The sequence below is a fragment of the Podarcis gaigeae genome (assembly GCF_964106915.1).
Source record: "Podarcis gaigeae genome assembly, chromosome: 8".
Taxonomy (NCBI): domain Eukaryota; kingdom Metazoa; phylum Chordata; class Lepidosauria; order Squamata; family Lacertidae; genus Podarcis; species Podarcis gaigeae.
Window position 1 is genome coordinate 87,473,415 of NC_139684.1, and position 26,679 is coordinate 87,500,093.

The following is a 26,679-nucleotide window of genomic DNA, read 5'->3' on the forward strand; positions in this document are numbered from 1 at the left end:
CAGCTCCCTTAGCCGTTCCTCATAAGGCATCGTTTCCAGGCCTTTGACCATTTTGGTTGCCCTCCTCTGGACACGTTCCAGTTCGTCAGTGTCCTTCTTGAACTGTGGATATGTGGAGATATCCTATCTCTTCTCAGCCAACTCCTTTCCAGGTGAAACATACCCAGCTCCTTCAACCGTTCCTCACCAGGCTTGGTTTCCAGACCCTTGAATGTGTGCGTGCGTCAAGGTTGGGCATTGCAAGGCCTGAATTGCTGAAGTCTCACGTGAAGGACTTGGGCGGATGCTTTTCCTAAACCCTGCCTCATTTAATCCCCCACAGCAACCCTGTGAGGTAGACCAGGCTGACAGGAAGTTGGGCTGGAAATAATAATAATAATAATAATAATAATAATAATAATAATAATAATAATAATAATAATAATAATATTTTATTTATACCCTGCCCATCTGGCTGGGCTTCCCCAGCCACTCTGGACAGCTTCCAACAAAATACAGTGGTACCTCGGGTTAAGTACTTAATTTGTTTTGGAGGTCCGTTCTTAACCTAAAACTGTTCTTAACCTGAAGCACCACTTTAGCTAATGGGGCCTCCAGCTGTTCTGTTCTCATCCTGAAGCAAAGTTCTTAAGCCGAGGTAATATTTCTGGGTTAGCAGGGTCTGTAACCTGAAGCGTCTGTAACCTGAAGCGTATATAACCTGAGGTACCACTGTATTAAAATACAATAATGTATCAAACATTAAAAGCTTCCCTAAACAGGGCTGCCTTCAGATGTCTAATAAAAGTATGGTAGTTGTTGTTCTCTTTGACATCTGGTGGGAGGGCGTTCCACAGGGCGGGTGCCACCACCAAGAAGGCCCTCTGCCTGGTTCCCTGTAACTTGGCTTCTCGCGGTGAGGGAACCGCCAGAAGGCCCTCGGCGCTGGATCTCAATGTCCAGGCAGAATGATGGGGGTGGAGACGCTCCTTCAGATATACTTCAGAAAGTCTTGGTGCTTCTGCGAAATCCACATGAAAGGTTAACAGCCCTCCTTGCCCCGCCCCCCGGAATCTGGCATTCAAAGATATATTGCCCCTAAACATGGATGCTCATTTTGCTACTGTGTCTCCCTCAACCGTTCCTCAAACGACTGCTTTCAATATGCCTGCTTGGAGCAGGACTTAAACAGACATCATCCGATAGCTGGAAGCGATTTAGACCCAAAAGAACCAGAATTCTGGCAAATAAGCCAAGAGACCATGCTGTCTGCAATTTATTTTGGGAAGATTTCAAATTACCGTATATTTCGCTCTATAAGACGCACCAGACCACAAGACGCACCTAGTTTTTGGAGGAGGAAAACAAGAAAAAAAATATTCTGAATCTCAGAAGCCAGAACAGCAAGAGGGATCGCTGCGCAGTGAAAGCAGCAATCTCTCTTGCTGTTCTGGCTTCTGGGATAGCTGCGCAGCCTGCATTCGCTCCATAAGACGCACACACATTTCCCCTTACTTTTTAGGAGGGGAAAAGTGAGTCTTATAGAGCAAGAAATACGGTAATTAAAAATTTTCCCAAAATAAATTGCAGGCAGCATGGTCTCTTGGCTTATTTGTACATTTTACGAACTGGCTCGCTGGGGGTGGGGAGCGGCAAAAGCCCTCCCCATCTTCTGGCTTTTGATCTTTGGACCAAGCGGGTCTTCAGAGAGAGGACTGCTCCCTGTTGGCCGTTGGACCACCCAAAAAAGAGTCTTGAGAGCTGGAAAGGAACAAGGTGAGGCAAAGGGGCCTTTCCTCCCATTTGCACAGCTGACGAAATATTGCCAACCCCCTCCTAATGGTTCACAAGGACCTGGGAGCTCCCAGCCAGCCCCCTCCCCTCTGTCCAGGACATTGGATGCAAGAGATATCTGGGGAGAGACTTCACCCACTCCTGCCTTCTTCCCAGCCCACCAGAGTCTGGGAAGGAAAGGAAGAGACCCAGAGAGACGGGCCTGTTACTCTCTTTTGTTACTCTCATTCAGCACCCCCACCCTGCCCTCCTTTGCAAGAAGAGAACAGAACACGGTAAGAGCGACGCCTGTTTTGCAGGGCCATTTCATTGCAATATTTGGCAACGGGTCCAGTCTTTCCCAAAAGATGGCCTCTGTATAACCGTCACAACGACCCTGTAAGGTCGGCCTCGTTTATAATTCCCTTGTTTTGCAGCTTTTGGGAAGGCACAGAGAGTGGGGGTTCGACAGGGTGAAGGGCAGCGTGCCTTATACATTTTAATGTATTTTTAATCTTTGTTGGAAGCTGCCCAGAGTGGAGAGACCCAGGTGGGGTACAAATAAATTATTATTATTATTATTATTATTATTATTATTATTATTATTATGCCACCTGGCGAATCCCCAGTTTAGCAACTGCATCCTGAACGGCAGGCGGTTTCTAGGGGCTTCTTTCTCAAGCCACCCCTTTTTTTCCTGGAAAAAAAATTATGCAAGGGACGTGTTAATCTGTCCTTTTTGGGTTTCTCCTTTTCCCAGTCTTAAATTCCACGCTGCACGTTTCCAAATCGGTTTGAGGATTTTACTTTAAGGCCTCCCGACAGTTCGTCAGCATTTTCGTGCAAAGTTCTCCCGATACACACCTTTTCGTATGCAGTTGTATGCCTAATAAACACAATTTTTGCAAAGCAATTTCCCTTAATGCAATGTGTTCCTGCGTGTTATTTGCATTTCCGTGCACAATTCAGGTCCTGGTATATGTAATTTTGTACATGAGACTTGGCTGAGGAGCTATGTTGAAAAATTCAGAGAAGGGTGAATTGTGATGGTTGGTTTGGCTTTGGTTTGTGATTTTTTCCAGAAAGGGTCAATTGGGCAGGTCCACCTTTAATGCAAACTGATTTTAATTTTGCCCCCATTGTTACTGGAACCAGAGACTGGAAATGACCACATTTCCCCTGTATATGAAACATCTTGTTCCATAGACAGCCAGGGCCTGGGTTCAAATCCCCAATCAGCCACGAAACTCCCTCTCTGCCTCACCTACCTCTACATGGCTGTTGTGGGGGGAGAACCAGGAATGCCACTTTTAATTCCTTGGAGAAAAAGTTGGGATATACAGTCATACCTCGGGTTACAGCCGCTTCAGGTCGTAGTTTTTAGGGTTACGGACCGCTGAAACCCGGAAGTACCGGAATGGGTTACTTTTGGGTTTCAGCGGTCACACATGCACAGAAGTGCTAAATCGCGCTTTGCACATGCGCAGAAGCACTGAATCACAACTCGTGTGTGCACAGATGCGGGTTGCGAACGCTGCAGGTTGCGAATGTGCATCCCGCACGGATCATGTTCGCAACACGAGTGTCCACTGTAAATGCAATTTCATCCACAGCCTGCCGTATCCACTGCAACACAAGCATTTTTCAGACTGGCCATCAGCATTGCTCAGCAGAGAGCTCCAAAATGAGGAACAGATTGTAAGAAAAGTACCTAGTAGGATGTGTTAGAATTTAGGCATTTTATTTTCAGCAAAAACCCACTAGACTGGGGTCAGCAACCTTTTCCAGCCGTGGGAACCCACTGTCCCTCAGACCATGTGGGGGGGCCGGACTATATTTTTTTTTGGGGGGGGGGAATGAACGAATTTCTATGCCCCACAAATAACCCAGAGATGCATTTTAAATAAAAGGACACATTCTACGATTTAATAAAAGGACACATTCTACTCATCACGATGTGAATCACTAGTCAGTAAAACTTGATTTAAAACTTTTTTACAGAAAGACCTGCTGTACAGCATTTTTATACAACCCACTGTACAATACCAACTCAGCTCAGGAATACCAACAGTATGTTAGGTGCCATGTTGTAATCGATTATAGTATGTTAGATTTCATATTGTACACAAGTCCAGATCATCCTTATTGTAAATAAAACCACTCCAATTTTGGGAATTGGGTGCATGGTTGGAGCAGAACTGTTGCTTGAATTGTACAACCGAATTCTCAGGTCTGTGACTGAATCCTGCCCCCAAACAGTGACTTTCTGGAAGGTAAAGGTAAAGGGACCCCTGACCATTAGGTCCAATCGTGACCAACTCTGAGGTTGCGGCGCTCATCTCGCTTTGTTGGCCAAGGGAGCCGGCATACAGTTTCCAGGTCGTGTGGCCAGCATGACTAAGCCGCTTCTGGCGAACCAGAGCAGCGCACAGAAACGCCGTTTAACTTCCCACCGGAGCGGTACCTATTTATCTACTTGCACTTTGACGTGCTTTCGAACTACTAGGTTGGCAGGAGCAGGGACCGAGCAACGGGAGCTCACCCCGTCACGGGGATTCGAACCGCGACCTTCTGATCGGCAAGTCCTAGGCTCTGTGGTTTAACCCACAGCGCCACCCGCGTCCCATGGAAGCTCTCTTACTTCTGTGTAAAAGTGCATAGGATTGGGAGGGGAGAGGTTATCATGGCTCCATCTCAGCAAAACCCTGAGGAATGTATCAGGTCCATGGCAGATCTTTTCTTGTAACACAGATATGGAAGGAGAGGCGTTGTCTCTCTGCATAGCAGCACAAAGCCAGGCCTGGGCTGATTCTGAAACGGCTCTGCAATGCTAGTCACAGGTCTCAGAACATAGTCCAAGAATGCAGTCGTCGAAGCACCCCCTATAAATAAGTGGCAGTATAATCACTGTTGTCGTCCCTGACTCTTTTTTAATGCTCAGGATAGGAGTTGGAAGATTCAGGTCAGAGAAAAAGAAGGATTTGTTTTTTTCATTTATTCATTATTAATGTTACAATACATATATAAGGGACACAAGTGGCGCTGTGGGTTAAACCACAGAGCCTAGGACTTGCCGATCAGAAGGCCGGCGGTTCGAATCCCCGCGAGAGGGTGAGCTCCCGTTACTCGGTCCCTGCTCCTGCCAACCTAGTAGTTCGAAAGCACATCAAAGTGCAAGTAGATAAATAGGTACCGCTCTGGCGGGAAGGTAAACGGTGTTTCCATGTGCTGCTCTGGTTCGCCAGAAGCGGCTTAGTCATGCTGGCCACATGACCCGGAAGCTGTACGCCGCCTTCCTCGGCCAATAAAACGAAATGAGTGCCGCGACCCCAGAGTCGGCCACGACTGGACCTAATGGTCAGGGGTCCCTTTACCTTTACATATATGAAATCTTTACATAATGATACATATACATTATATTCATAAATTCACATTTTCACATTTCATTATGTACCAACATTTATCCATTTCTTATTTCTTGCCCTGCGTCTTCCCTCCACCCGTGGAATTATTATTATTATTATTATTATTATTATTATTATTATTATTATATCTGTCATGGATGCTTTAGCAGCGGTCCCTGCATTGCAGGGGGTTGGACTAGATGACCCCTGGGTCCCTGCTGTGCTTCTATGATCCTTCCTGGAAGGAAGCACGACTGCACGTTCTTATCAGCTTAAGGAAGGGTTCTTAACTGGAACAAGGGTGAAGGAGGCCTTGGAGACGGCCCCTCTCGTGGATTTCTTCACAAAGGCAGACAAGGGAGCAAAGACAGCCGTGTGTGACTTTGGAATGCTGCCTTGATTTTCCCGAAGATCATTAACAGCTGAATTCCTGCTACCTCCGCTTCTTCCCTGAGACGGGGCCGGATTGCCACATAGTCCCTGCATCCTTCGCAAGAAGCATTTTGCAAGACGCCTTTTCGCAACGCCTACCTTTACAGCAGCAGGGGGGGGGCTTATTATTGAGATATGCTGGGAGCCTTCAGAGTTCGGGTGCAGCAGCTACCCATTCATTTTCTCTCTCTCTCTCTCTCTCTCTCTCTCTCTCTCTCTCTCTCTCTCTATATATATATAATCCTAGAGTTGGAAGAGACCACAAGGGCCATCGAGTCCAACCCCCTGCCAAGCAGGAAACACCATCAGAGCACTCCTGACATATTCTGCTTAAAGACCTCCAAAGAAGGAGACTCCACCACACTCCTTGGCAGCAAATTCCACTGTCAAACAGCTCTTACTGTCTTACACACACACACACGTGTGTGTGTGTGTGTGTGTGTGTGTGTGTGTGTGTGTGTGTGTGTGTAAAGGGACCCCTGACCATTAGGTCCAGTCGTGACCAACTCTGGGGCTGCGGCGCTCATCTCGCTTTCTTGGCCGAGGGAGCCAGCATACAGCTTCCGGGTCATGTGGCCAACAGGACTAAGCAGCTTCTGGTGAAACCAGAGCAGCGCACGGAAACGCCATTTACCTTCCTGCCAGAGCGGTACCTATTTATCTACTTGCACTTTGATGTGCTTTCGAACTGCTAGGTTGGCAGGAGCAGGGACCGAGCAACGGGAGCTCACCCCGTCACGGGGGTTCGAACCGCCGACCTTCTGATCGGTTCTGTGGTTTAGACCACAGCATCAATATATATATATATATATATATATATATATATATATATATATATATATATATTGTAAATTTTTTTTTTTACAATTTAGAATACAGTGGTCGCTCAGGTTGTGTACGTGATCCGTGCGGGAGGCACGTTCGCAACCCGCAGCCTTCGCAACCTGCAGCGCCGCGTCTGCATACGTGCGGGTTGCAATTCGGCGCTTCTGCGCATGCGGAAAGCGCAATTTAGCGCTTTTAGCGCTTCTGCGCATGCGCAACCACCAAAACCCGGAAGTAACCCATTCTGGTACTTCCGGGTTTTGGCGTGTCCGTAACCCAAAAAAACACAACCTAAAGTGTCTGTAACCCGAGGTATGGACTGTATTCATTTAGACAACCTTAAAATATCAATGACTTCCCTTCTTCTCTTTCCATGGTTCATTTTGCAAGGCATAAATCCCTGCATTATTTTTAATAATAATAATAATAATAATAATAATAATAATAATAATAATAATAATAATAATAATTTATTTGTACCCCGCCCTCCCCGGCCAGAGCTGAGCTCAGGGCGGATCATAAAACTAACACAGTATACAAAGAACATAAGAACAGGCAATCAATTAATTAAAATACGTCTTAAAATTAGTTTGGAGCAAATTAAAATCTGGACAGATGGCAGTCCATGGGTAAAATTGAGAGTGGTTAATATTCTCCAGGGCGAACTGTTACCACTGGTCTTATAAAGGACCTGTGAGTGGACTAGGAGGCCTCTTTAATACAAAGACCTAAACTAAACCATTCAGTATTCCATTATTACTTCCATCAAAACTTATTTACACTGTTGATTTTATCTTAACGCTTCCAATGTTTTCAAGTGTACACAATTTCCCCTTGTATATTCAGTATACATCTTCCGATCTTCTTTACATGAATGTTCTTCTTCTTCTCTTATTCTGTAAGTTAGATCTGCAAGCTGCGCATATTCCATCAGTTTAAGTTGTCATTCTTCTTTGGTTGGGACCTCGCTTGAGCTCCCCATTCATTCTCCTGGGTCTTGCGGACAGGAGAATTCTATGATCCTACGATTCATCTCTGTCAGAATCAGGGTGGATAAAATGCAATTGTTTTATTTATTATTTCTTTTTTTAAATCAGTTTTTCTTATTTAAGTCGGATTTTTAAAATAAAATGCTTTCGGAGGAAAAATCTTTCTAAAGATAATTTTCTAGTTAGGTTACATTATAGCCCAAAGGCTATTCATCAGGAAGTAAGGATTTGTTGTAAGGTTTTCATGTGTGCTAAAACTCAGTCTGTTGTTTTTTGTTTTTTTTAATCGTTTAACCACATCAGTTAACAGACATGGATACATGTGCTATAATGTTATTGTTTTAGTTGAATAAATTGTTATTAAGGAAATGATTATTTTTCTCCTTCCAATAAAATACAGCAGAAAAGTTGTGCAAATATAAACAATAATTTCATAATTTCCTGTCTTTGTATTTCTAATAGTATAACCAAATCAGCAATTTTTGATATAACTGTAAAAACTACTCTGGAAATTTATTATTCCAAAAATGAAACCTTCATCTGGTTGCAAATACCAAGATTATACTGTGGAATCTCGGCTTGTGAAGGTGATCTGTGCGGGAGGCACATTTGCAACCTGCAGTGCCACAATTCAGCGCTTCTGCACATGCGCGAAGTGTGATTTAGTGCTTCTGCGCATGCGCCGAAACCCGGAAGTAACCCATTCCGGTACTTCTGGGTTTGGCGCGTCCGTAACCCGAAAACACACAACCCGCAGCAATCGCAAGCCGTGGTATGACTGTACCAGCAAGAATGAGTCTTTCTGTAAAAAAATGATTGAAATCACGTCTTCCTGACTAGTGACTGAAATCGTGATTGAAATTGATTTGATTTAAATCAAATCCACGCTGGTCAGAATCAAACACACTGTTAAGTTGTGGGTGAACATATCAGACAACACAGCAATTCTTCAGAACAGCTCTTATTTATTCACAGGCCAGAACAGAACTGAACTGAAGGGTTCAGCCAGCCTGCTTATATAGAGCTCCATTACAACGCAACAGTAACCATTTTCTGTAACTATCCAATCACTGAACGTCACTTTCGATCCCTTATTTGCATATGTGGACCTGAGTGAAAACTATCTACAGTATCCCCCTGCTGGCCCAGGGTGAGAACTTCAGTACATAGCACCCACCCACCCAAATACTGCTCTGACTTGAGTTATCCCCACCGCAAAATGCTCCCGTTTCCAACTCTGTCTTTGACCCCTTGCAGCTCTGCAGGCAAAGGAATAGAGGATGGGCAAAGCGGAAGACGTGGTCCTCACCTCCCAGGTGCCCAGCGAGAGCACCCCATTACTGGGCCACGCCCTGCCCAGCCCCACCTACCTGAGCCAGGAGGAGGTGGTGCAGCAGGCGGGGTCTGCCCCCTGGCCGGGCATCCGCAAGACCCTGCTCTGCCTCCTGGGGGCGCTGTTCGCCTGCCTGCTCGCCCTGGCCGTCCTTCTCTTGGTCACGATGCCACGGCCGCGGCCACCCTTGGTCTGGTGGCAGAAAGCGTCCTTCTACCACCTGCCTCTGGCCTCCTTCCCAGATTCCGACGGCGATGGGCAAGGGGACCTGGAAGGTAAGGAGGTCAGGAGGGTTGTGGTTTTTATTTTTAAAAATTGCATTTTCAAAAATAGGAACGGAGAGCATATTTAACCTCCTGTCCCTGTCCCACTTAAAACTTTGTAGCAAATACAGAATGTATACATATATCATATGATTTCCCTTCCGCCCTATTCCTGGTTCCTTTGCTTTTCTGCTACTCCGCGTAATCCACATCTTTTTAATCATCCAATTTGTTACCTTTTAAATACCCTCTTTCAGCTCTGCTGGATTTACTGGAGACCTGCTAAGCTATGTATTTGTCTAGATTGGTTCTTAAAATAGTCAATTCCCCATTCCGCCTTATATTCCTTATCTTCATTTTCTCTTACCCTGTTCGTCAGACCAGCCAGTTCTGCATATTCGAACATTTCGCACTGCCAGTTCTTCCTTAGTGGGCACTAAACTTGTTCTCCGCCTTTGTGCCAATAAGCCTCTAGCTGAGGAGGTGGGGTATAGTAATGAACTCTTTTGCTTTTTGGGGACCCAAGAGGAAAACCTCAGGTGTTTTGGGATAGTTAATTTTTAAAAAATTCATTCTACATGGTTTCCCAATATTCCTTAATTACTTTACAGGACTACCACATGTGGAAAAGGGATTCCTCAGTTTAATTACACTTCCAAAATAGACCTTTTCCTTGTTTAAAAGACATTTTCACCAATCTAAAAGGTAAAGGTAAAGTGGCCGACTCTGGTGTTGCGGCACTCATCTCGCTTTACTGGCCAAGGGAGCCGGTGTACAGCTTCCGGGTCATGTGGCCAGCAGGACTAAGCCGCTTCTGGCAATCCAGAGCAGTGCACAGAAACACCGTTTACCTTCCCACTGGAGCGGTACCTATTTATCTATTTGCACTTTGACGTGCTTTCGAACTGCTAGGTTGGCAGGAGCAGGGACCGAGCAACGGGAGCTCACCCCATCGTGGGGATTCGAATGCCAACCTTCCGATCGGCAAGTCCTAGGCTCTGTGGTTTAACCCACAGTGCCACCCATGTCCCAATCTGGTGAGTGTTAAATACCATCTGTGGGCCATTTTCATCGAGTTATACAGTGGTGCCCCGCAAGACGAATGCCTCGCAAGATGGAAAACCCGCTAGATGAAAGGGTTTTCCGTTTTGGAGGCGCTTCACTAAACGAATTTCCCTATGGGCTTGCTTCGCAAGACGAAATGTCTTGCGAGTTCCTGCGGGTTTTCCCCCCTTTTCTCCCCCTTTTCCTAAGCCCTAAGCCGCTTAACAGCTGATCCGCTAAAACCGCTAAACCACTAATAGCGCTAATCCGCTAAGCTGTCAATGGGCTTGCTTCGCAAGATGAAAAAAACCGCTATACGAAGAGCCTCACAGAACAGATTAATTTCGTCTTGCGAGGCACCACTGTATTTTATTGCACGACGTGCCGTGAAATTCATATTTATTTCCCACAACTTTCCCCATAAATCATAACCAATATAGTGCCCCACATCTTGTGCCCACTTAATCATGCTCAATTAAAATTGGGGAAGGAGGGGTGTTAGCTGTGGGGTGGAGTCTAATCAATGGTGGTGACCCTGCTGCTTCCCCTTTCTTCTCCCTCAAGGTGTGAGACGTCAGCTGGACCGGCTCCTAGCCTTCTCCATCCAGGCCTTGGTGCTGGGCCCCATCCTCGAGAGCGACCTTGCCAATCTGAGCAGGATCCTACCTGCCCATGGGTCTCAGGAACAGCTGGAAGCCCTGGTAGATGTTGGGAAGAAGGAAGGTATGAAGGAGGGGTGGTTACAGCTCAGTGACAGAGGTAAAGACCTAGATCAGGGGTTAGCAACCTTTTTCAGCCGTACGCTTGTCCCTCAGACCTTGTGGTGGGCTGAACTATATTTTGAAAAAAAATAATGAACGACTTCCTATGCCCCACAAATAACCCAGAGATGCATTTTGAATAAAAGGACACATTCTACTAATGTAAAAACATGCTGATTTCTGGACCGTCCACAGGCCAGATTGAGAAGGCCTTTGGTTGCCTACCCCGTCCTAGATTCATAGCATTGGTGCTTACCTTTAAAGCCCTAAACGGCCTCAGTCCAATATCCCTGAAGGAGCGTCTCCACCCCCATTGTCCAGCCCAGACACTGAGTTCCAGCTCCGAGGGCCTTCTGGCGGTTCCCTCACTGCGAAAACTGAGGTTACAGGGAAGCAGGCAGAGGGCCTTCTCGGTGGTGGTGCCCGCCCTGTGGAACGCCCTCCCACCAGATGTCAAGGAAATAAACAACTACCTGACTTTCAGAAGACATCTGAAGGCAGCCCTGTTTAGGGAAGCTTTTAATGTTTAATGCTGTATTGTGTTTTTAATATTCAGTTGGGATCTGCCCAGAGTGAGTGGGGTATAAATAATAAAACATTATTATTATTATTATTATTATTATTATTATTATTATTATTATTATTATTATTATTATTGAATTGTAGTTAGAAGGGACCCCCCCTTGGTCATCCAGCCCAACCCCCTGTCATGCAGAAATCGCAGCTAGAGGAGGTGTCCATCTGACCTCCGCTTAAAAACCTCCACTGAAGGAGAGTCCTGCCTGAGACCCCGCAGGGCAGCTGCCAGTCAGAGCAGGCCCTGCTGGTAGACCAAGGGGCCCTGATGCCACAGAAAGCAGCTGAGCTTCCGGTGCTCACAGACAGGGCCTGTTTCAAGGCAGGAAATGGCAGGTTGCAGTTCTTCAACTACAATCTTGCCCCACACCTGAGCTTGTTGTATTGCAACTTCTAGGCTGCATCAACAGAAGTCCCAGTGTCCAGATCAAGGGGGATAATAGCCCTGCTCTCTTCTGCCTTGGTCAGGCCACACTTGGGGTCCTGTGTCCAGTTCTGGGTGCCACAGTTTAAGAAGGATGTTGACAAGCTGGAAGGTGGGCAGAGAAGGGCAACCACGTCTTGAAACTTCAAGAGGAAGAGTTGAGGGAGTTGGGAATATTTAGCCAGGAGAGGAAAAGATGGAGAGGAGATACCGTATTTTTCGCTCTATAGGACGCACTTTTCCCCCTCCAAAAATTAAGGATGTCACATAGAGGAGGGAGAAAGGTTGTTTTCTGCTGCTCCAGAGAAGCGGACACGGAGCAATGGTTCCAAACTACAAGAAAGAAGATTCCGCCTAAACATTAGGAAGAACTTCCTGACAGTAAGAGTTGTTTGACAGTGGAATTTGCTGCTAAGGAGTGTGGTGGAGTCTCCTTCTTTGGAGGTCTTTAAGCAGAGGCTTGACAACCATATGTCAGGAGTGCTCTGATGGTGTTTCCTGCTTGGCAGGGGGTTGGACTCGATGGCCCTTGTGGTCTCTTCCAACTCTAGGATTCTATGATTCTATGATTCTGTGTGAGTCCTATAGAGCGAATGCAGGCTGCGTGGCTAAGCCCAAAGCCAGAACAGGGAGACAGAGCGCTGCACAGCGCTCTGTCTCGCTGTTCTAGCTTGGGGTTAGCTGCGCAAAGCCTCCGCAGGGCAGAGGAGCGCCTTCACCCCGCTTGCCCTGTGGAGGCTACAAAGGCTGTACAAAGGTGGGGGGAAGGCTGCAACGCTTCCCCCCACTGCCAGCCCCACAAGCTCAGGGGGCAGCGAAAAGGCGGCTTGCCGCCTCAATGCTGCTCCTCGACCTGGTCTTTGGGGCTGGCGGTGGGGGAAAGCGGCGCTTCCCCCCGCCAGCCCCAAAGAGCAGGTCAAAAGAAACCCAAAGCCTCCAGAACACAGCGAGAACTCCCACTGGGCTCCGGAGGCTTCGGGTGAACGCACCTTGAACGCACAGAACGCACCTTGTTTTAGAGGGGGAGAACAAGAAATCCCCCCCCCCGTTCTCCCCTTCCTATGGTCCGCTGCATCCTATAGAGCGAAAAATATGGCATTTAGCCACCTTCAAATATCTGAAGGGTGGTCACATGGAAGATGAAGCAGGCTTCTTTCCTGCTCCTCCAGAGGAGAAGACTTGAAGCAACAGATTCAAACAACAAGAAAGCAGAACTTTTTTTTAGGGTAAGAGTTGTTCAACAGAGGCCTCAACTTCACCGGAGATTTGCAAGCAGTGGTTGGGTGGCCACGATTCTAATATTTTTGCCTTTTCCCATTCCAATGCCCCTCTCCTCCAACCACCCAGGACTCCGAATTTTGCTTGAACTCCCAGTCTGGGAAGAGGAGATGGACTCCCTTGCAAAGCACAACCAGACACACCAGCACCTTAAGGTATGTGGTTGTCGTCAAAGCAGTGGCGTAGCGTGGGGGGTGCAGGGGGGCTGACAACCCCCGGGTGCTGACAACCCACGCTACGCCGCTGCGTCAAAGTCTCCTCAAAGTTCTCCTCAAAGTCTGGCCATGTTTGCCCCATATTCAGCTGCCAGGCAGGGGGCTGCTGATGTTGGTTTGCTGAAATTCTGAACTAAACTTCAAGCCTGGTTGGAATTCACAGACTTCGGCCCAGAAACCTTTCTTCTGATCCCAGGTGGGGTGGGGGGGGGGGTGCATAAGAAACTAAGAATTGCAGGACCAGGCTAGTGACCCATCTGATCCAGAACCCTGTTCTCACGGTGGCCAACAAGATGCCCATTATGGGAAATCAACAACAAACCTCTGGTTACATGAAACATACTCAAACAGTGTTTTGTGTTGTGTAGGCTCCTATGATGTAAGTACAGTGGTACCTCATGTTAAGTACTTAATTCGTTCCGGAGGTCCGTACTTAACCTGAAACTGTTCTTAACCTGAAGCACCACTTTAGCTAATGGGGCCTCCCATTAGCTAAATGGGCCGTGCCGCTGGAGCACAATTTCTGTTCTTATCCTGAAGCAAAGTTCTTAACCTGAGGTACTATTTCTGGGTTAGCGGAGCCTGTAACCTGAAGCGTATGTAACCTGAAGCATATGTAACCCGAGGTACCACTGTAATGGCCCGCCTGCTCACCTCCTCCCTAAAATATCACTGGTTTGCTCATTTCTATATACAGTGGTACCTTGGTTCTCAAACTTCATCCATTCCAGAAGTTTGTTCCAAAACCAAAGTGTTCCAAAACCAAGGCGCGAAAGCAATGCAAAACGGATTAATCCATTCCAGACTTTTAAAAACAACCTGTAAAGCAGAAATCTAACATGAATTTTCCTATCTTAATTGTATTTCAGTTCAACAATTACTTGGATAAAATACATATTCTGTTACGTGCAAATGGCTTTGGATACCTATTAGGTCCATAAATTACCATATAGAATATCTTTTAACAAAAAATAAAAAAACCAGAGACAATTTGTTGTTGACAAAGGACAGCTGGACATATAAAGGGCCCCATTGCCTTCAGCAGCTTAGGGCCTCATCAAACCTAAATCCGGCCCTGGGTTCATCTTGCACATGCACAGAGACACCCTGTGCCTGAGCCAGGGGCCACACCTGGCTCGAATCTGGCCCTTGCTCTCAAGACGCAATATTCTGAGTCGACATGCTCTTGGGCTGAGCCATGACAGGTCCTAGCAGGTTCATTTCTGTGCAATGCAAGCGGGCACACAACACGTTAACTAAAAAGTCAGTCTCTCTGTCTCAAAGTGGGTCTTATTCCCAGCTGAGTGAGCCTGGGATTTCTGCAGCCAAATTGAGCTCCCACCTCCTTTTGACCCTACAGGGGGCGTTCCAGTTCTGGCAGGCTTTGGGGGTCCACGGATTCCTGGTGGGCAAGGATCCGGCCTGGCGTCTGGAGGCAGTAAGAGCGGCGCCACCCAGTGGTGTTTTATTTACTTGTTTGAAATATTCATATACCACCCTTTCTTATCGAATCCTAGGACTGACCCTTTAAAAAAAAACCTTAAATAAAGGACTTGGGGAAGTTTGTGGCTGAGCAACAGAGCACCTGTGTTGTGTGCAGAAGCTGCCAAGTTCAAACCCTGATGGCAGCATCTCCCGGTAGGGCTAAAAACCCCTTGCCTAAAATCCTGCAGAGATGATGCCAGTCAGTGTAGACAATATCAAGCTTGTTGTTGTTGTTGTTTAGTCGTTTAGTCGTGTCTGACTCTTTGTGACCCCCCTGGACCAGAGCACGCCAAGCACTCCTGTCTTCCACTGCCTCCCGCAGTTTGGTCAGACTCATGCTGGTAGCTTCGAGAACACTGTCCCACCATCTCGTCCTCTGTCGTCCCCTTCTCCTTGTGCCCTCCATCTTTCCCAACATCAGGGTCTTTTCCAGGGAATCTTCTCTTCTCATGAGGTGGCCAAAGTCTTGGAGCCTCAGCTTCAGGATCTGTCCTTCCAGTGAGCTCTCAGGGCTTACATTTCCTTAAGAATGGATCGGTTTGTTCTTCTTGCAGTCCATGGTACTCTCAAGAGTCTCCTCCAGCACCAGAATTCAAAAGCATCCATTCTTTGGCGATCAGCCTTCTTTATGGTCCAGCTCTCACTTCCATACATCACTACCGGGAAAACCAGAGCTTTAACTGTACGGACCTTTGTTGGCAAGGTGATGTCTCTGCTTTTTAAGATGCTGTCTAGGTTTGTCATTGCTTTTCTCCCAAGAAGCAGGCGTCTTTTAATTTCGTGACTGCTGTCACCATCTGCAGTGATCATGGAGCCCAAGAAAGTAAAATCTCTCACTGCCTCCATTTCTTCCCCTTCTATTTGCCAGGAGGTGATGGGACCAGTGGCCATGATCTTTGTTTTTTTGATGTTGAGCTTCAGACCATATTTTGTGCTCTCCTCTTTCACCCTCATTAAAAGGTTCTTTAATTCCTCCTCACTTTCTGCCATCAAGGTTATGGCATCTGCATATCTGAGGTTGTTGATATTTCTTCCAGCGATCTTAATTCCGGCTTGGGATTCATTCAGTCCAGCCTTTCGCATGATGAATTCTGCATATAAGTTAAATAAGCAGGGAGACAATATACAGTCTTATCGTACTCCTTTCCCAATTTTGAACCAGTCAGTTGTTCTAACTGTAGCTTCTTGAAGTTGCTGCTGCAAACAAATAGGAGGGACTCTGCAATCAGTCCCTTCGCTTCCTTAAGTATGAAAGGCACTAACCTTGCTTGTGTTGCGACATCAGTTAAAGATTTATTTATCCAGGCAGATCTGGATAAAAGCCTGACGATGGAGAAGGGGACGACGGAGGACGAGATGGTTGGATAGTGTTCTGGAAGCTACCAACATGAGTTTGACCAAACTGCGGGAGGCAGTGGAAGACAGGAGTGCCTGGCGTGCTCTGGTCCAGGGGTCACGAAGAGTCGGACACGACTAAATGACTAAACAACAACAACAGCAACTTCAGGGTTTATGTTGCACTGAGAGGACAGGAACCCCCAAAACCAGTTTTAAAGGGAAATTTGCTTTACACAGCAAAACATGAAAAAGAGAGGCGACTTACAAACGAAGTTTTAATATAGAAGCATTTTAAACTCCAGGCTCTGTACATACGAGAACCTAACAAGGGTTTGGGGCACCCTTTAACCCTCACCCCAGCTTCCTCGCATTTGGGGTGAGCGTAAGAACAGAATCCATTGGCCCACTTAGCCAACACGATGCCTTTATGGCAGGTACCCCCAAACTCAGCCCTCCAGCTGTTTTGGGACTACGATTCCCATCATCCCTGACCACTGGTCCTGTTAGCTAGGGATGATGGGAGTTGTAGTCCCAAAAGAGCTGGAGGGCCAAGTTTGGGGATGCTTGCTCTATGAGTAAAGAAAAGAAAAAAACTTCTAAAATGCCCCCTTTGCAATGCACATTTGTAGATATACTGAGGAATCTAAGGTGTGTTGTTGATTGGAGCTGCATTCGGGTGCCTGAGTTTTCCCTCTTAGGACTGATGAACCCCAAATATGTGGGTGTGTGATACTGTCTATTGTGGGGCTCGATTGCAGGTGCTGGATGCCTGGAGTGAGCTGGGCGCTCAGAGAAAGCCAGATCGGGGGCAGGAGAAGTAAGTGAGGGGTCAGTGGCCTATGGGGGTTCTCTGATAATTTCTTTTCTTTTCTTTTCAATAATTCGTCTTTCTTGATTTAAAATACCATCTTACACCTCATGTTACAAATAGTTACAACAAAATTAAGCACGAAATTACAAGAGAAAAAGATGAAGAAAATAAAAATTAAAATTAAAAAAGAGAGTTAACAGTAAGAAATGAACATTGGTTATAACATCCTGTCTTATCTAATAGAGTCTTCTGAAAGAAACTTCCAATCATTCTCGTGGTACTTTTTCTGTTACCTTAATTTTGTCGCACAGTTTGTTTTATAACTTTTCCTGTATAATTTTCTAGTATATTAATTCCATTTGTTTATTATATATGGGTATCATTCAGTTCTGCTAGGATAACGTCATTTTTACAGTATAATCTTATATACTCTTTGGATAGTCTTCATTCTCTGTATATTTTTTGATTTGGGGCTCCTCTAACTTTTCCGGTCAGCTTTGCTAATTGAAAGTACTCTTGCATGAGTGATTTCCAATCAATTATTGTAGGGGTTGTTTCACTTTTCCAACTTCTGGCTATCAGTATTCTTGCAGCCGTAATTGAATACATAAGCAGTGGTCTTGTATTTTGTTTTATTTCTATTGGCAGTATTCCTAGAAGGAAAATCTCTGGCCTTTTTTAAAAAGTAAATTTAAATAATTTCTTAAATTCATCCTATATTTTATAGTTTATTCTCTGATCTTTTCAATTTCCTTTCCCACCGCTCCTCCCCCCAGACCCTCCTTAGTCCAGGGTCTGCAAGGACCTCTGGTGGCAGGACTGGGGAATGCAGGCAGTCCCAAGGCATTGGAGAATCTAAAGTTCGGGGGGCTGGGGGTTTGCCCGTTTATTGGGTACTGTTACGCATCACCCCAATATCTGAGTGGTAAGACATTCCAGTGCTTGGCGAGGGTTCAGTTTCATAGGAATGAAGAACAGCAGATACTGTCGTGCCCTTAGGATATACTTACACATATATGCAACCTGGGCATAATACATCAGTATTAAGCACAGCCTCCAACATTTCTCAGATGAAAATAGGGACATCCTATTCCATAATAAAAGGGACGTGGGTGGCACTGTGGGTTAAACCACAGAGCCTAGGACTTGCCGATCAGAAGGTCGGCGGTTCGAATCCCCGCGACGGGGTGAGCTCCCGTTGCTCGGTCCCAGCTCCTGCCCACCTAGCAGTTCGAAAGCACGTCAAAGTGCAAGTAGATAAATAGGTACCGCTCCGGCGGGAAGGTAAACGGCGTTTCCGTGCACTGCTCTGGTTCGCCAGAAGCGGCTTAGTCATGCTGGCCACATGACCCAGAAAAGCAGTCTGTGGACAAACGCCAGCTCCCTCAGCCAGTAAAGCGAGATGAGCGCCGCAACCCCAGAGTTGGTCACGACTGGACCTAATGGTCAGGGGTCCCTTTACCTTTACCTTTAAGGAAAAGCAGGACATTCTGGGATCAAATCAGAAACCAGGACAACTTCTGTTGTCCGGGACTGTTCCTGGAAAATAGGGACCCATGGGGTGGGGTGGGGGGTCTGCATTAATTGCTTTTCCATTAGTTGCAGCTTTACATCCAGCACAGAGCTAGCAGGTCTCTGTGTCTCCAGCTTCCTGCCTGTTTCCACCCATTAGCCTGGAAGGCCACCTCACATAGTCACAACCTAGCTCATTCTTTTGTGATGCTGATGAGGACACTGAGATGGCCAGCCAAGGTAATGACCTTACAAAAAAATTGTGCAGCCAGCCCAGCAGCCTCCTCCAGTAGATTCCAACCAGCACTGGGCCCAGGACTCCCAGGACTGGAAGGTACTCAGGGCATCATCTAGACTGACCCCCAAATGCACGACGTCATTCGTCCCAAATGCATTGCACATAGTTAGCCGGGAGATTCTGCGATGTCCATCTTTTATTTAGAATTCATTCGGATTGGTTTGTAGGGAGGTCATATGACATCACGTTGCCATCTTGCAGTTGGCAATGCATGCATGTTCCAGTGGCGCCCGCCCTGTGGAAGGCCCTCCCTTCAGATGTGAAGGAAATAAGCAGCTATCTTATATTTAAAAGACATCTGAAGGCAGCCCTGTTCAGGGAAGTTTTTAATATTTAATGCTGTATTGTTTTGAACACTTGATTGGAAGTCGCCCAGAGTGGCTGGGGAAACTCAGCCAGATGTGCGGGGTATAAATAATATATTATTATTATTATTATTATTATTATTATTATTATTAGGTGGGATTCAAACGCATACCAGCAATTTGGGTTGCACGGTTACAGCCGATCTGCTGCTCTTGTGCAACAAACCCACTTCCCCCTTTAAAAAGAAAAGCAGGCTTTTCACAACGAGGAAGCCATGGCGAAACGCACTGGGAAATGTTGTGTTATTGCCGGATATAACATCGTATAACCCCCCCGACGCATGCACCATAAGCAGGTCATCTGGAAGCAACTCCTGTTGTGTCCCTTACTGCAAAAAAAAGTCTTGAGTTGAAGCAGCAAGCATTTGAAATCTGCAATTCACCACACACCCTGCAAAACAGTGACACAGTTACCGTATTTTTCACTCTATAAGACGCACTTTTTCCTCTTCAAAAATTAAGGGGAAATGTGTGTGCGTCTTATGGAGCGAATGCAGGCTCCTTGGCTTCAGCGATAGCAACGCGAAGCCTCCGAAGCGCAGAGGGAGAGCTCCCTCCGCATTGCTTTTGCTGAAGCCCCCTGAAGCCTCCGGAGCGCAGTGGGAACTCCCGCTGCGCTCCGGATGCTTCAGGCAGCTATCCGCAAGCCTTCGTGGCGCAGCAGGAGTTCCCGCTGCGCTCCAAAGGCTTGCGGATTGCCGCCTGAAGCCTAGGGAGCGAGAGGGGTCGGTGCACACCGATCCCTCTTGCTCTCCAGGCTTCGCTTCGCTGGAGAGGCGCAAAACAGTTTCCCCTCTCTGCGCAGCGCCCCTTCAGCGAAGCGGGAGGAGAAATGGAAGGGGCTCCGTTTCTCCTGCCGCTTCGCTGAAGGGGCGCTGAGCAGAGAGGGGGAGAATCCCCCCCCCGTTCTCCCCCTCCTATGGCCCGGTGCGTCCTATAGAGTGAAAAATACGGTAATTTCACATACATCTCTTTCAGGGTCCTGATTGTCCGGGACGAGAGCGAAAGGTGCAATATTTCTTGCCGGGTGCCTGACAGCGTCATCCTCAGCTGCCGTCTGCCGGGAGCCGAGAGGAACCTGACTGCCCAAGGACTGGCACAATGGGTAGAAGGGGCCTTGGGGCAGCCGCGGGTGCCCTGGCCCGGCTGGATGGTGAGGAGGGACTTTGCTTGGGCTGCGTGAAACTTCTCTGGTGCAAGCTGCTTTTTGAATTAGTACTGTATTTTTAAAAAAATATTTGGTTTTTCAGATGTTTCACATGTCCAACATAAAAACAAAGTTAGAAGGAATCTCTTGGACGTCCCTCCTTCCCTTTGTGGGCCCTATCGTTAATCATTTCCTCCTGCATCTTTTATAATAATCCAAATATTTTATCTCTCCATTGTATCCAATGTTTACCATTAAACTACAAGCAATATTCCAATCTTACTAACGATTTTAACTGTTTACAATGGTCTTGAAGATAAGTTATAAATTTTTCCCCATTCCTAATTAAAATTTTGGTCTTCCGGACATTTTAGCCATTTTGGCAAAGTCCATCAATTTGATCAGCCATTCCTTTCTGGTAGGGACTTTATATTGTTTCCATCTCTGGGCCAATAGCATCTGCGCAGCTGTGGTCACATACATAAATAGTCTTTTCTGCTCCCTTGGGATTTCAGCACCTGGAATTCCTAAAAGGAAGGCTTCTGGGTTTTTTTTAAAAGAAAACGTTATTTTAAACATTTTTTTCAACTCATTATATATCATTTCCCAAAATCCTTTTACTACCTTACATTTCCACCACATATGACAGAAGGTAGCTTCTTTCCCCTTATATTTCCAGCATACATTTTTTTCAACTCATTATATATCATTTCCCAAAATCCTTTTACTACCTTAAATTTCCACCACATATGATAGAAGGTAGCTTCTTTCCCCTTATATTTCCAGCATACATTTGACTCCGTTTTATACATTTTTCCTAATTTACTAGGAGTTAAATACCAACGGTACATCGTTTTCATATAATTTTCTTTCAACGTGTAATATGCTGTGACTTTTGAATCCCAATTCCGTAACTTCTCCCAAGCTGTAAATTGTATATTGCACAAGCTGCAATTCTGTGAAAGGATTTATTGTGCCAAGAAGGGACCAAAATAATCCCTTGTGCAAAAAAAATAAACCGGTAAACGAGTCAAGGCCTTGGTTTGGGGTCCACCTCCTTTTCTGTTCTCTCTTTCTCTCTCTCTTCCAGGTGCCATGGGGATCCCCATTGAAGGCTGGTTTGGGGGAGATGTTGGCTGTTCTCCAGCTCACCCTTCCGGGAGTCCCACTACTGCACGGCGGTGAAGGATCCCCTGTTCCAATGCAGAATGCGTCCACGGTGAGACACAGACCATCATCTTACACTTGGCGAAGGGCTGTAGCTCAGTGCTAAAGCATGTCCGCCAGGTTGAATCCCCGGAATTTATTTAATTTATTTATTACATGTCTCAAACCTTCAGTGAGTTAGAATAGAATAGAATTTATTACCGGTATTTATACCCCGCCCATCTGGCTGGGTTTCCCCAGCCACTCTGGGAGGCTTCCAACAGAGTACAGTGGTACCTCGGGTTAAGTACTTAATTCGTTCCGGAGGTCAGTCCTTAACCTTAAACTGTTCTTAACCTGAAGCACCACTTTAGCTAATGGGGCCTCCTGCTGCTGCTGCCGCGCCGCCGGAGCACAATTTCTGTTCTCATCCTGAAGCAAAGTTCTTAACCCAAGGTACTATTTCTGGGTTAGCAGAGTCTGTAACCTGAAGCATATGTAACATGAAGCGTATGTAACCCGAGGTACCACTGTATTAAAATACAGTGGTCTGTTAAATAATAAAAGCTTCCCTAAACAAGGATGCCTTCAGATGTCTTCTAAAAGTCTGGTAGTTGTTCTTCTCTTTGACATCTGGTGGGAGGGCGTTCTACAGGGCGGGCGCCACCACTGAGAAGGCCCTCTGCCTGGTTCCCTGTAACTTGGCTTCTCGCAGGGAAGGAACTGCCAGAAGGCCCTCGGCACTGGACCTCAGTATCCGGGCAGAACGATGGGAGTGGAGACGCTCCTTCAGGTATACTGGAGTTAGGGACTTCCCCTGCTTGTGAAGACAGGCTCTGGCAGATGGACTAGCCGAAACCAAGAGGGGGGTCCAATGCAGAAGGAGGTGGTTTTTGCACAAGGGTAGGTGGGCGAGGGGGACTCCCTGGTCCTGAATGGGGCAACTGTGCCCCTGAAGGACCAGGTGCACAACCTGGGAGTCATTTTGGACTCACAGCTGTCCATGGAGGCGCAGGTCAAATCTGTATCCAGGGCAGCTGTCTACCAACTCCACCTGGTACACAGGCTGAGACCCTACCTGCCCGCGGACTGTCTCGCCAGAGTGGTGCAGGCTCTAGTTATCTCCCGCTTGGACTACTGCAATGCGCTCTACATGGGGCTACCTTTAAAGGTGACCCGGATACTACAGCTAATCCAGAATGTGGCAGCCAGACTGGTGACGGGGAGTGGCCGCTGAGACCACATAACACCAGTCCTGAAAGACCTATTTTGGCTCCCAGGATGTTTCAAGTACAATTCAAAGTGTTGGTGCTGACCCTAAACGGCCTCGGCCCAGTATACCTGAAGGAGCGTCTCCACCCCCATTGTTCTACCTGGACACTGAGGTCCAGCTCCGAGGGCCTTCTGGCGGTTCCTTCATTGCGAGAAGCGTGGTTACATGGAACAAGGCAGAGGGCCTTCTCGGTGGTGGTGCCCTCCCTGTGGAACACCCTCCCTTCAGATGTCAAGGAAATAAACAACTATCTGTCTTTTAGAAGACATCTGAAGGCAGCCCTGTTTAGGGAAGTTTTTAATGTTTGATGTTTTATTGTATTTTTCTCTCCCGTTCTAGTGTGACACTCTAACCACTACACCATGCTGCCTCTCCATCTTCCTACAGGGCTGTGAATGTGCCCTCTCTGAAACTCCGGAGATTTGCCCTCGCCACTTGGGCTGCTCCCCAACCTACGCAACCCTTAAGTGCACCCATACCTCCTGCCGCCCCCTTGACTCTTAGCACCCCACCTCGGTGATCCTACCCCCCCCCTTTGGGAACCACTGATCCAGCCCCAACAGAGCAACACTGACTTATGGTCTGATGGCACTGCTGACCCCCTGTTTAAATCAGCCCCTTATTCAAAGCAATGAGGACTAGAATCCTGTTGTGTGTGTTTTTTGAGGGAAACTCCCTCGCGCAGCTGCTGCGTATACACTTCACACGCAAACGGTCCTAGGTTCAATCCTTGGCATCTGCAGTGTAGACAGTATGGAGGTAGGTGTGATGGCCTGGGATTCGGACTCGGAGGCTGAACCTGAGGAATCCCAGCCTGCACAGGATTCCCCACCTCCAGAACCAGCTGAGCCAGCTGGGGCCTGAGCCTGGAGGGTCCTCACCTGTGCTGGGTCCTCAGGTGCAGGCACCAGCTGAGTCTGCTCTGGCACCTGAGGTGATGGAGGACCCATTGCCCTCAGGTCCTCCACTCTCAGCCCCGTCAGAGGAAGGTGAGGTTGCCTCTGGGTCCGGTAACCCTCCTGTCTCTCCTGAGCTGCAGAGGCTCAGGGCAGAGAGGCGGAGGGAAGTAAGTTCCCGCAGGAGGAGTGCTCGCCTCCAGGCCAGGAGAGGTGAGTCACCTGTGGACCAGGGCTGCCCTATGCAGATAAAAGCCGGCCAGCCCCAGTCCCAAGTTGCAGGAGCAACATTGTTGGTAGCCTGTTCCTGCCTTGCTCTTCTGCCGGAGCTCCTGACCTCACCCGACTCCCTGCCTTGGACCCGGCTTCAGCTTTGACGGACAGCCTCCATACAGCACCCTTGACCTCGGACTGGACTCGGAGCTCGCCGCACGGTTAACCCTCGGGACCAGCACACTAGGTGGGCCAGTGGTCTGAGGCTGCTTTCTGTGCTCTCTCAATTAGGAAGGAAGTTCTGATCGGGCTGTTCTGGAGATCCTGCACCGCTCTCTCCTCACTCTGCACACCAGCTCGTTTGCTCTACACGGAGTCGATTACATCCCTCTGCCCCTTGCCAGCCACTCGGAGGACGTCTTCGCCTTTCTCCGGCCCGGATCCTGCTCCGCAATCCTGGTGCTCTTGAACCTGGGTCCGCGGCCCCTCCAGCTCAGCCTGAGCCAGCTCAACTTCCTGGTTCCTGCCAAGGTTCTCTTCAGCACCCACCCTGAGCCCCAGCGCGAGAGCAACGTGGACCGAGTGAGGCTGACGCCCCACCAAGCAGTCCTCCTCCAAGTGCCCAGAGGACGTGGGCAGTGATTGGCTGCCACGGAATCCGGTCCACACAGCTGGCAGCCAATGGGGCGCGGAAGGAACTCTTATTGGCCGCTCGGCCGCCCTGCTATCGACCAATGGAAGAGATGCTCCTATTGGGATATTGTAATTGATGCATATACATACCGTATTTTTTGCTCTATAAGACTCACTTTTTCCCTGCTAAAAAGTAAGGGGAAATGTGTGTGCATCTTATGGAGCGAATGCAGGCTGCGCAGCTATCCCAGAAGCCAGAACAGCAAGAGGGATTGCTGCTTTCGCTGCGCAGCGATCCCTCTTGCTGTTCTGGCTTCTGAGATTCAGAATATTTTTTTTCTTGTTTTCCTCCTCCAAAAACTAGGTGCGTCTTGTGGTCTGGTGCCTCTTATAGAGCGAAAAATACAGTACTTATAATGCAGATTGGCGAGACTCACCTGTGAAACCACTTTGATCAGCTATGGCTTCCCCGAAATTATTCTGGTAAGTGTAGGGTGCTGAGAGGTGTTAGGAGACACACACACAAACCCATTCCCCTCACAGAACTGCAATTCACAGAATGGTTTTCAGGATCAGTCCCTCTTCCCAGGGAACTCTGGGAATTGTAGCTCCGTGAGGGAAATAGGGGTCTACAGAGGACGTTCAGCACTCTTAAACTACAGTTCCTAGAATTTGGGGGGTGGCAAGAAGCCATGGCTGTTTAAAGTGGCATCATGGCATGCTTTAAATATATGGTACGACTCTGACCTGAGAAGGGATGGGATGCCATCCTCCTTTTGGCCACATCCGTGTGGGCTAAAAAAGCCCCTGCCATTGGGCATTAAAATGAAATAAAGGAAATCTCCCAGATGTCTGCTTAGCTGGAGGCCTTGACTGTTGAAAAGGGTTACCCTAGACCTAGAGCTTTACATGTAGGGTGCAAACAGGGCCTAGCATAAGGGGTTACCCCAGACCCCAAATAAATGTGTCATGCTACAAGGTCGGGGATAGAGGTTTCCTCTTGTGTGTGTGTGATGAGTTGTTGTTGTTTAGTCTTTTATTCGTGTCTGCCTCTTCGTGACCCCCTGGACCAGAGCACGCCAGGCACTCCTGTTTTCCACTGTCTCCCGCAGTTTGGTCATACTCATGTTTGTAGCTTCGAGAACACTGTCCCACCATCTCGTCCTCTGTCGTCCCCTTCTCCTTGTGCCCTCAATCTTTCCCAGCATCAGGGTCTTTTCCAGGGAGTCTTCTCTTCTCATGAGGTGGCCAAAGTCTTGGAGCCTCAGCTTCAGGATCTGTCCTTCCCGTGAGCACTCAGGGCTGATTTCCTTCAGAATGGAGAGGTTTGATCTTCTTGCAGTCCATGGTACTCTCAAGATTCTCCTCCAGCACCAGAATTCAAAAGCATCCATTCTTTGGCAATCAGCATTCTTTATGGTCCAGCTCTCACTTCCATACATCACTACTGGGAAAACCAGAGCTTTTACTATGTTGGCAAGGTGATGTCTCTAGTTTTTAAGATGCTCTCTAGGTGTGTTTTTTACCACCATGCAAAAAACAAGGGGGATTATGGGATTCCAGGCAAATTCAGGCTCCAAATTTCACACACCCATACAGATACAGAGTGGGGAAAGGGGTTGGTTCTGCAGCTGGCACACACAGAGGGGCAGAGCCAAGATAATTGCAGCGACGCAGCCAACACTCTCCAAACGCCAACTCCCTTGGCTGACAATGTCTTCCCTCCCACAAGACAAACAGGGGAGGGAGGCTAGACAGAGTCTGCACAGGGCTTCATCTGTGCCCTGTTCAGTCATAAGGTCACAGGGAACCAGCTAGAGAGGGAGCACCTCTGAGCATACACAGAGTAACCACAGCCAGTTCCCCACATTCCCACGAGCAGAGAGCGGATCAGAAATCTCCTCTTCTGGGGTGGTTGAAGCCTCAGGAGTTCTTTCCTTTGACAAGCTCTCTGCTTCAATGGAGCTTTTTAAGCAGAGGTCGGATGGCCATCGGTCTGGGATTCTTTAGTTGTGATTCCTGTATGGCAAGGGGTTGGACTAGATGATAATAATAAATTTTATTCATACCCCGCCCTCCCTGGCCAGAGCCTGGCTCAGGGCGCCTAACACCAGTAAAAATACAGTAAAGCATAATGGGGGGGGGGGGAACCAATTTAAAATATAGGTTAAAATGCAGCCTCATTTTAAAGTAGCCGATAAATCAAGACCATAAGTGGAGGGGAATATAAGGGTCAGACTGAGTCTAAACCAAAGGCCAGGCGGAA

The 26,679-nt window shown here is 47.5% G+C and overlaps 1 protein-coding gene across 1 annotated transcript; it reads left to right on the forward strand.

Moving 5' to 3' along the window:
• Positions 1 to 1,745: 1,745 nt before the first annotated feature.
• LOC310851529 (amino acid transporter heavy chain SLC3A2-like) lies at positions 1,746 to 25,392 on the forward strand. The gene is made up of 9 exons (XM_083754047.1): positions 1,746 to 2,048; positions 8,660 to 9,010; positions 10,607 to 10,765; positions 13,151 to 13,236; positions 14,657 to 14,734; positions 16,878 to 16,936; positions 20,084 to 20,258; positions 21,343 to 21,471; positions 24,072 to 25,392. The coding sequence occupies exons 2-9, from the start codon at positions 8,683 to 8,685 to the stop codon at positions 24,420 to 24,422; spliced, it is 1,365 nt and encodes a 454-aa protein (XP_083610173.1). The 5' UTR covers positions 1,746 to 2,048; positions 8,660 to 8,682; the 3' UTR covers positions 24,423 to 25,392.
• Positions 25,393 to 26,679: the final 1,287 nt, after the last annotated feature.

Coding starts and splice junctions, on each gene's coding strand:
- LOC310851529 (XM_083754047.1), top strand. CDS start 8,683: ATGGGCAAAGCGGAAGACGTGGTCCTCACCTCCCAGGTGCCCAGCGAG. Junction 9,011..10,606: donor TGGGCAAGGGGACCTGGAAG/GTAAGGAGGTCA, acceptor TTCTCCCTCAAG/GTGTGAGACGTCAGCTGGAC. Junction 14,735..16,877: donor CGGCCTGGCGTCTGGAGGCA/GTAAGAGCGGCG, acceptor GCTCGATTGCAG/GTGCTGGATGCCTGGAGTGA.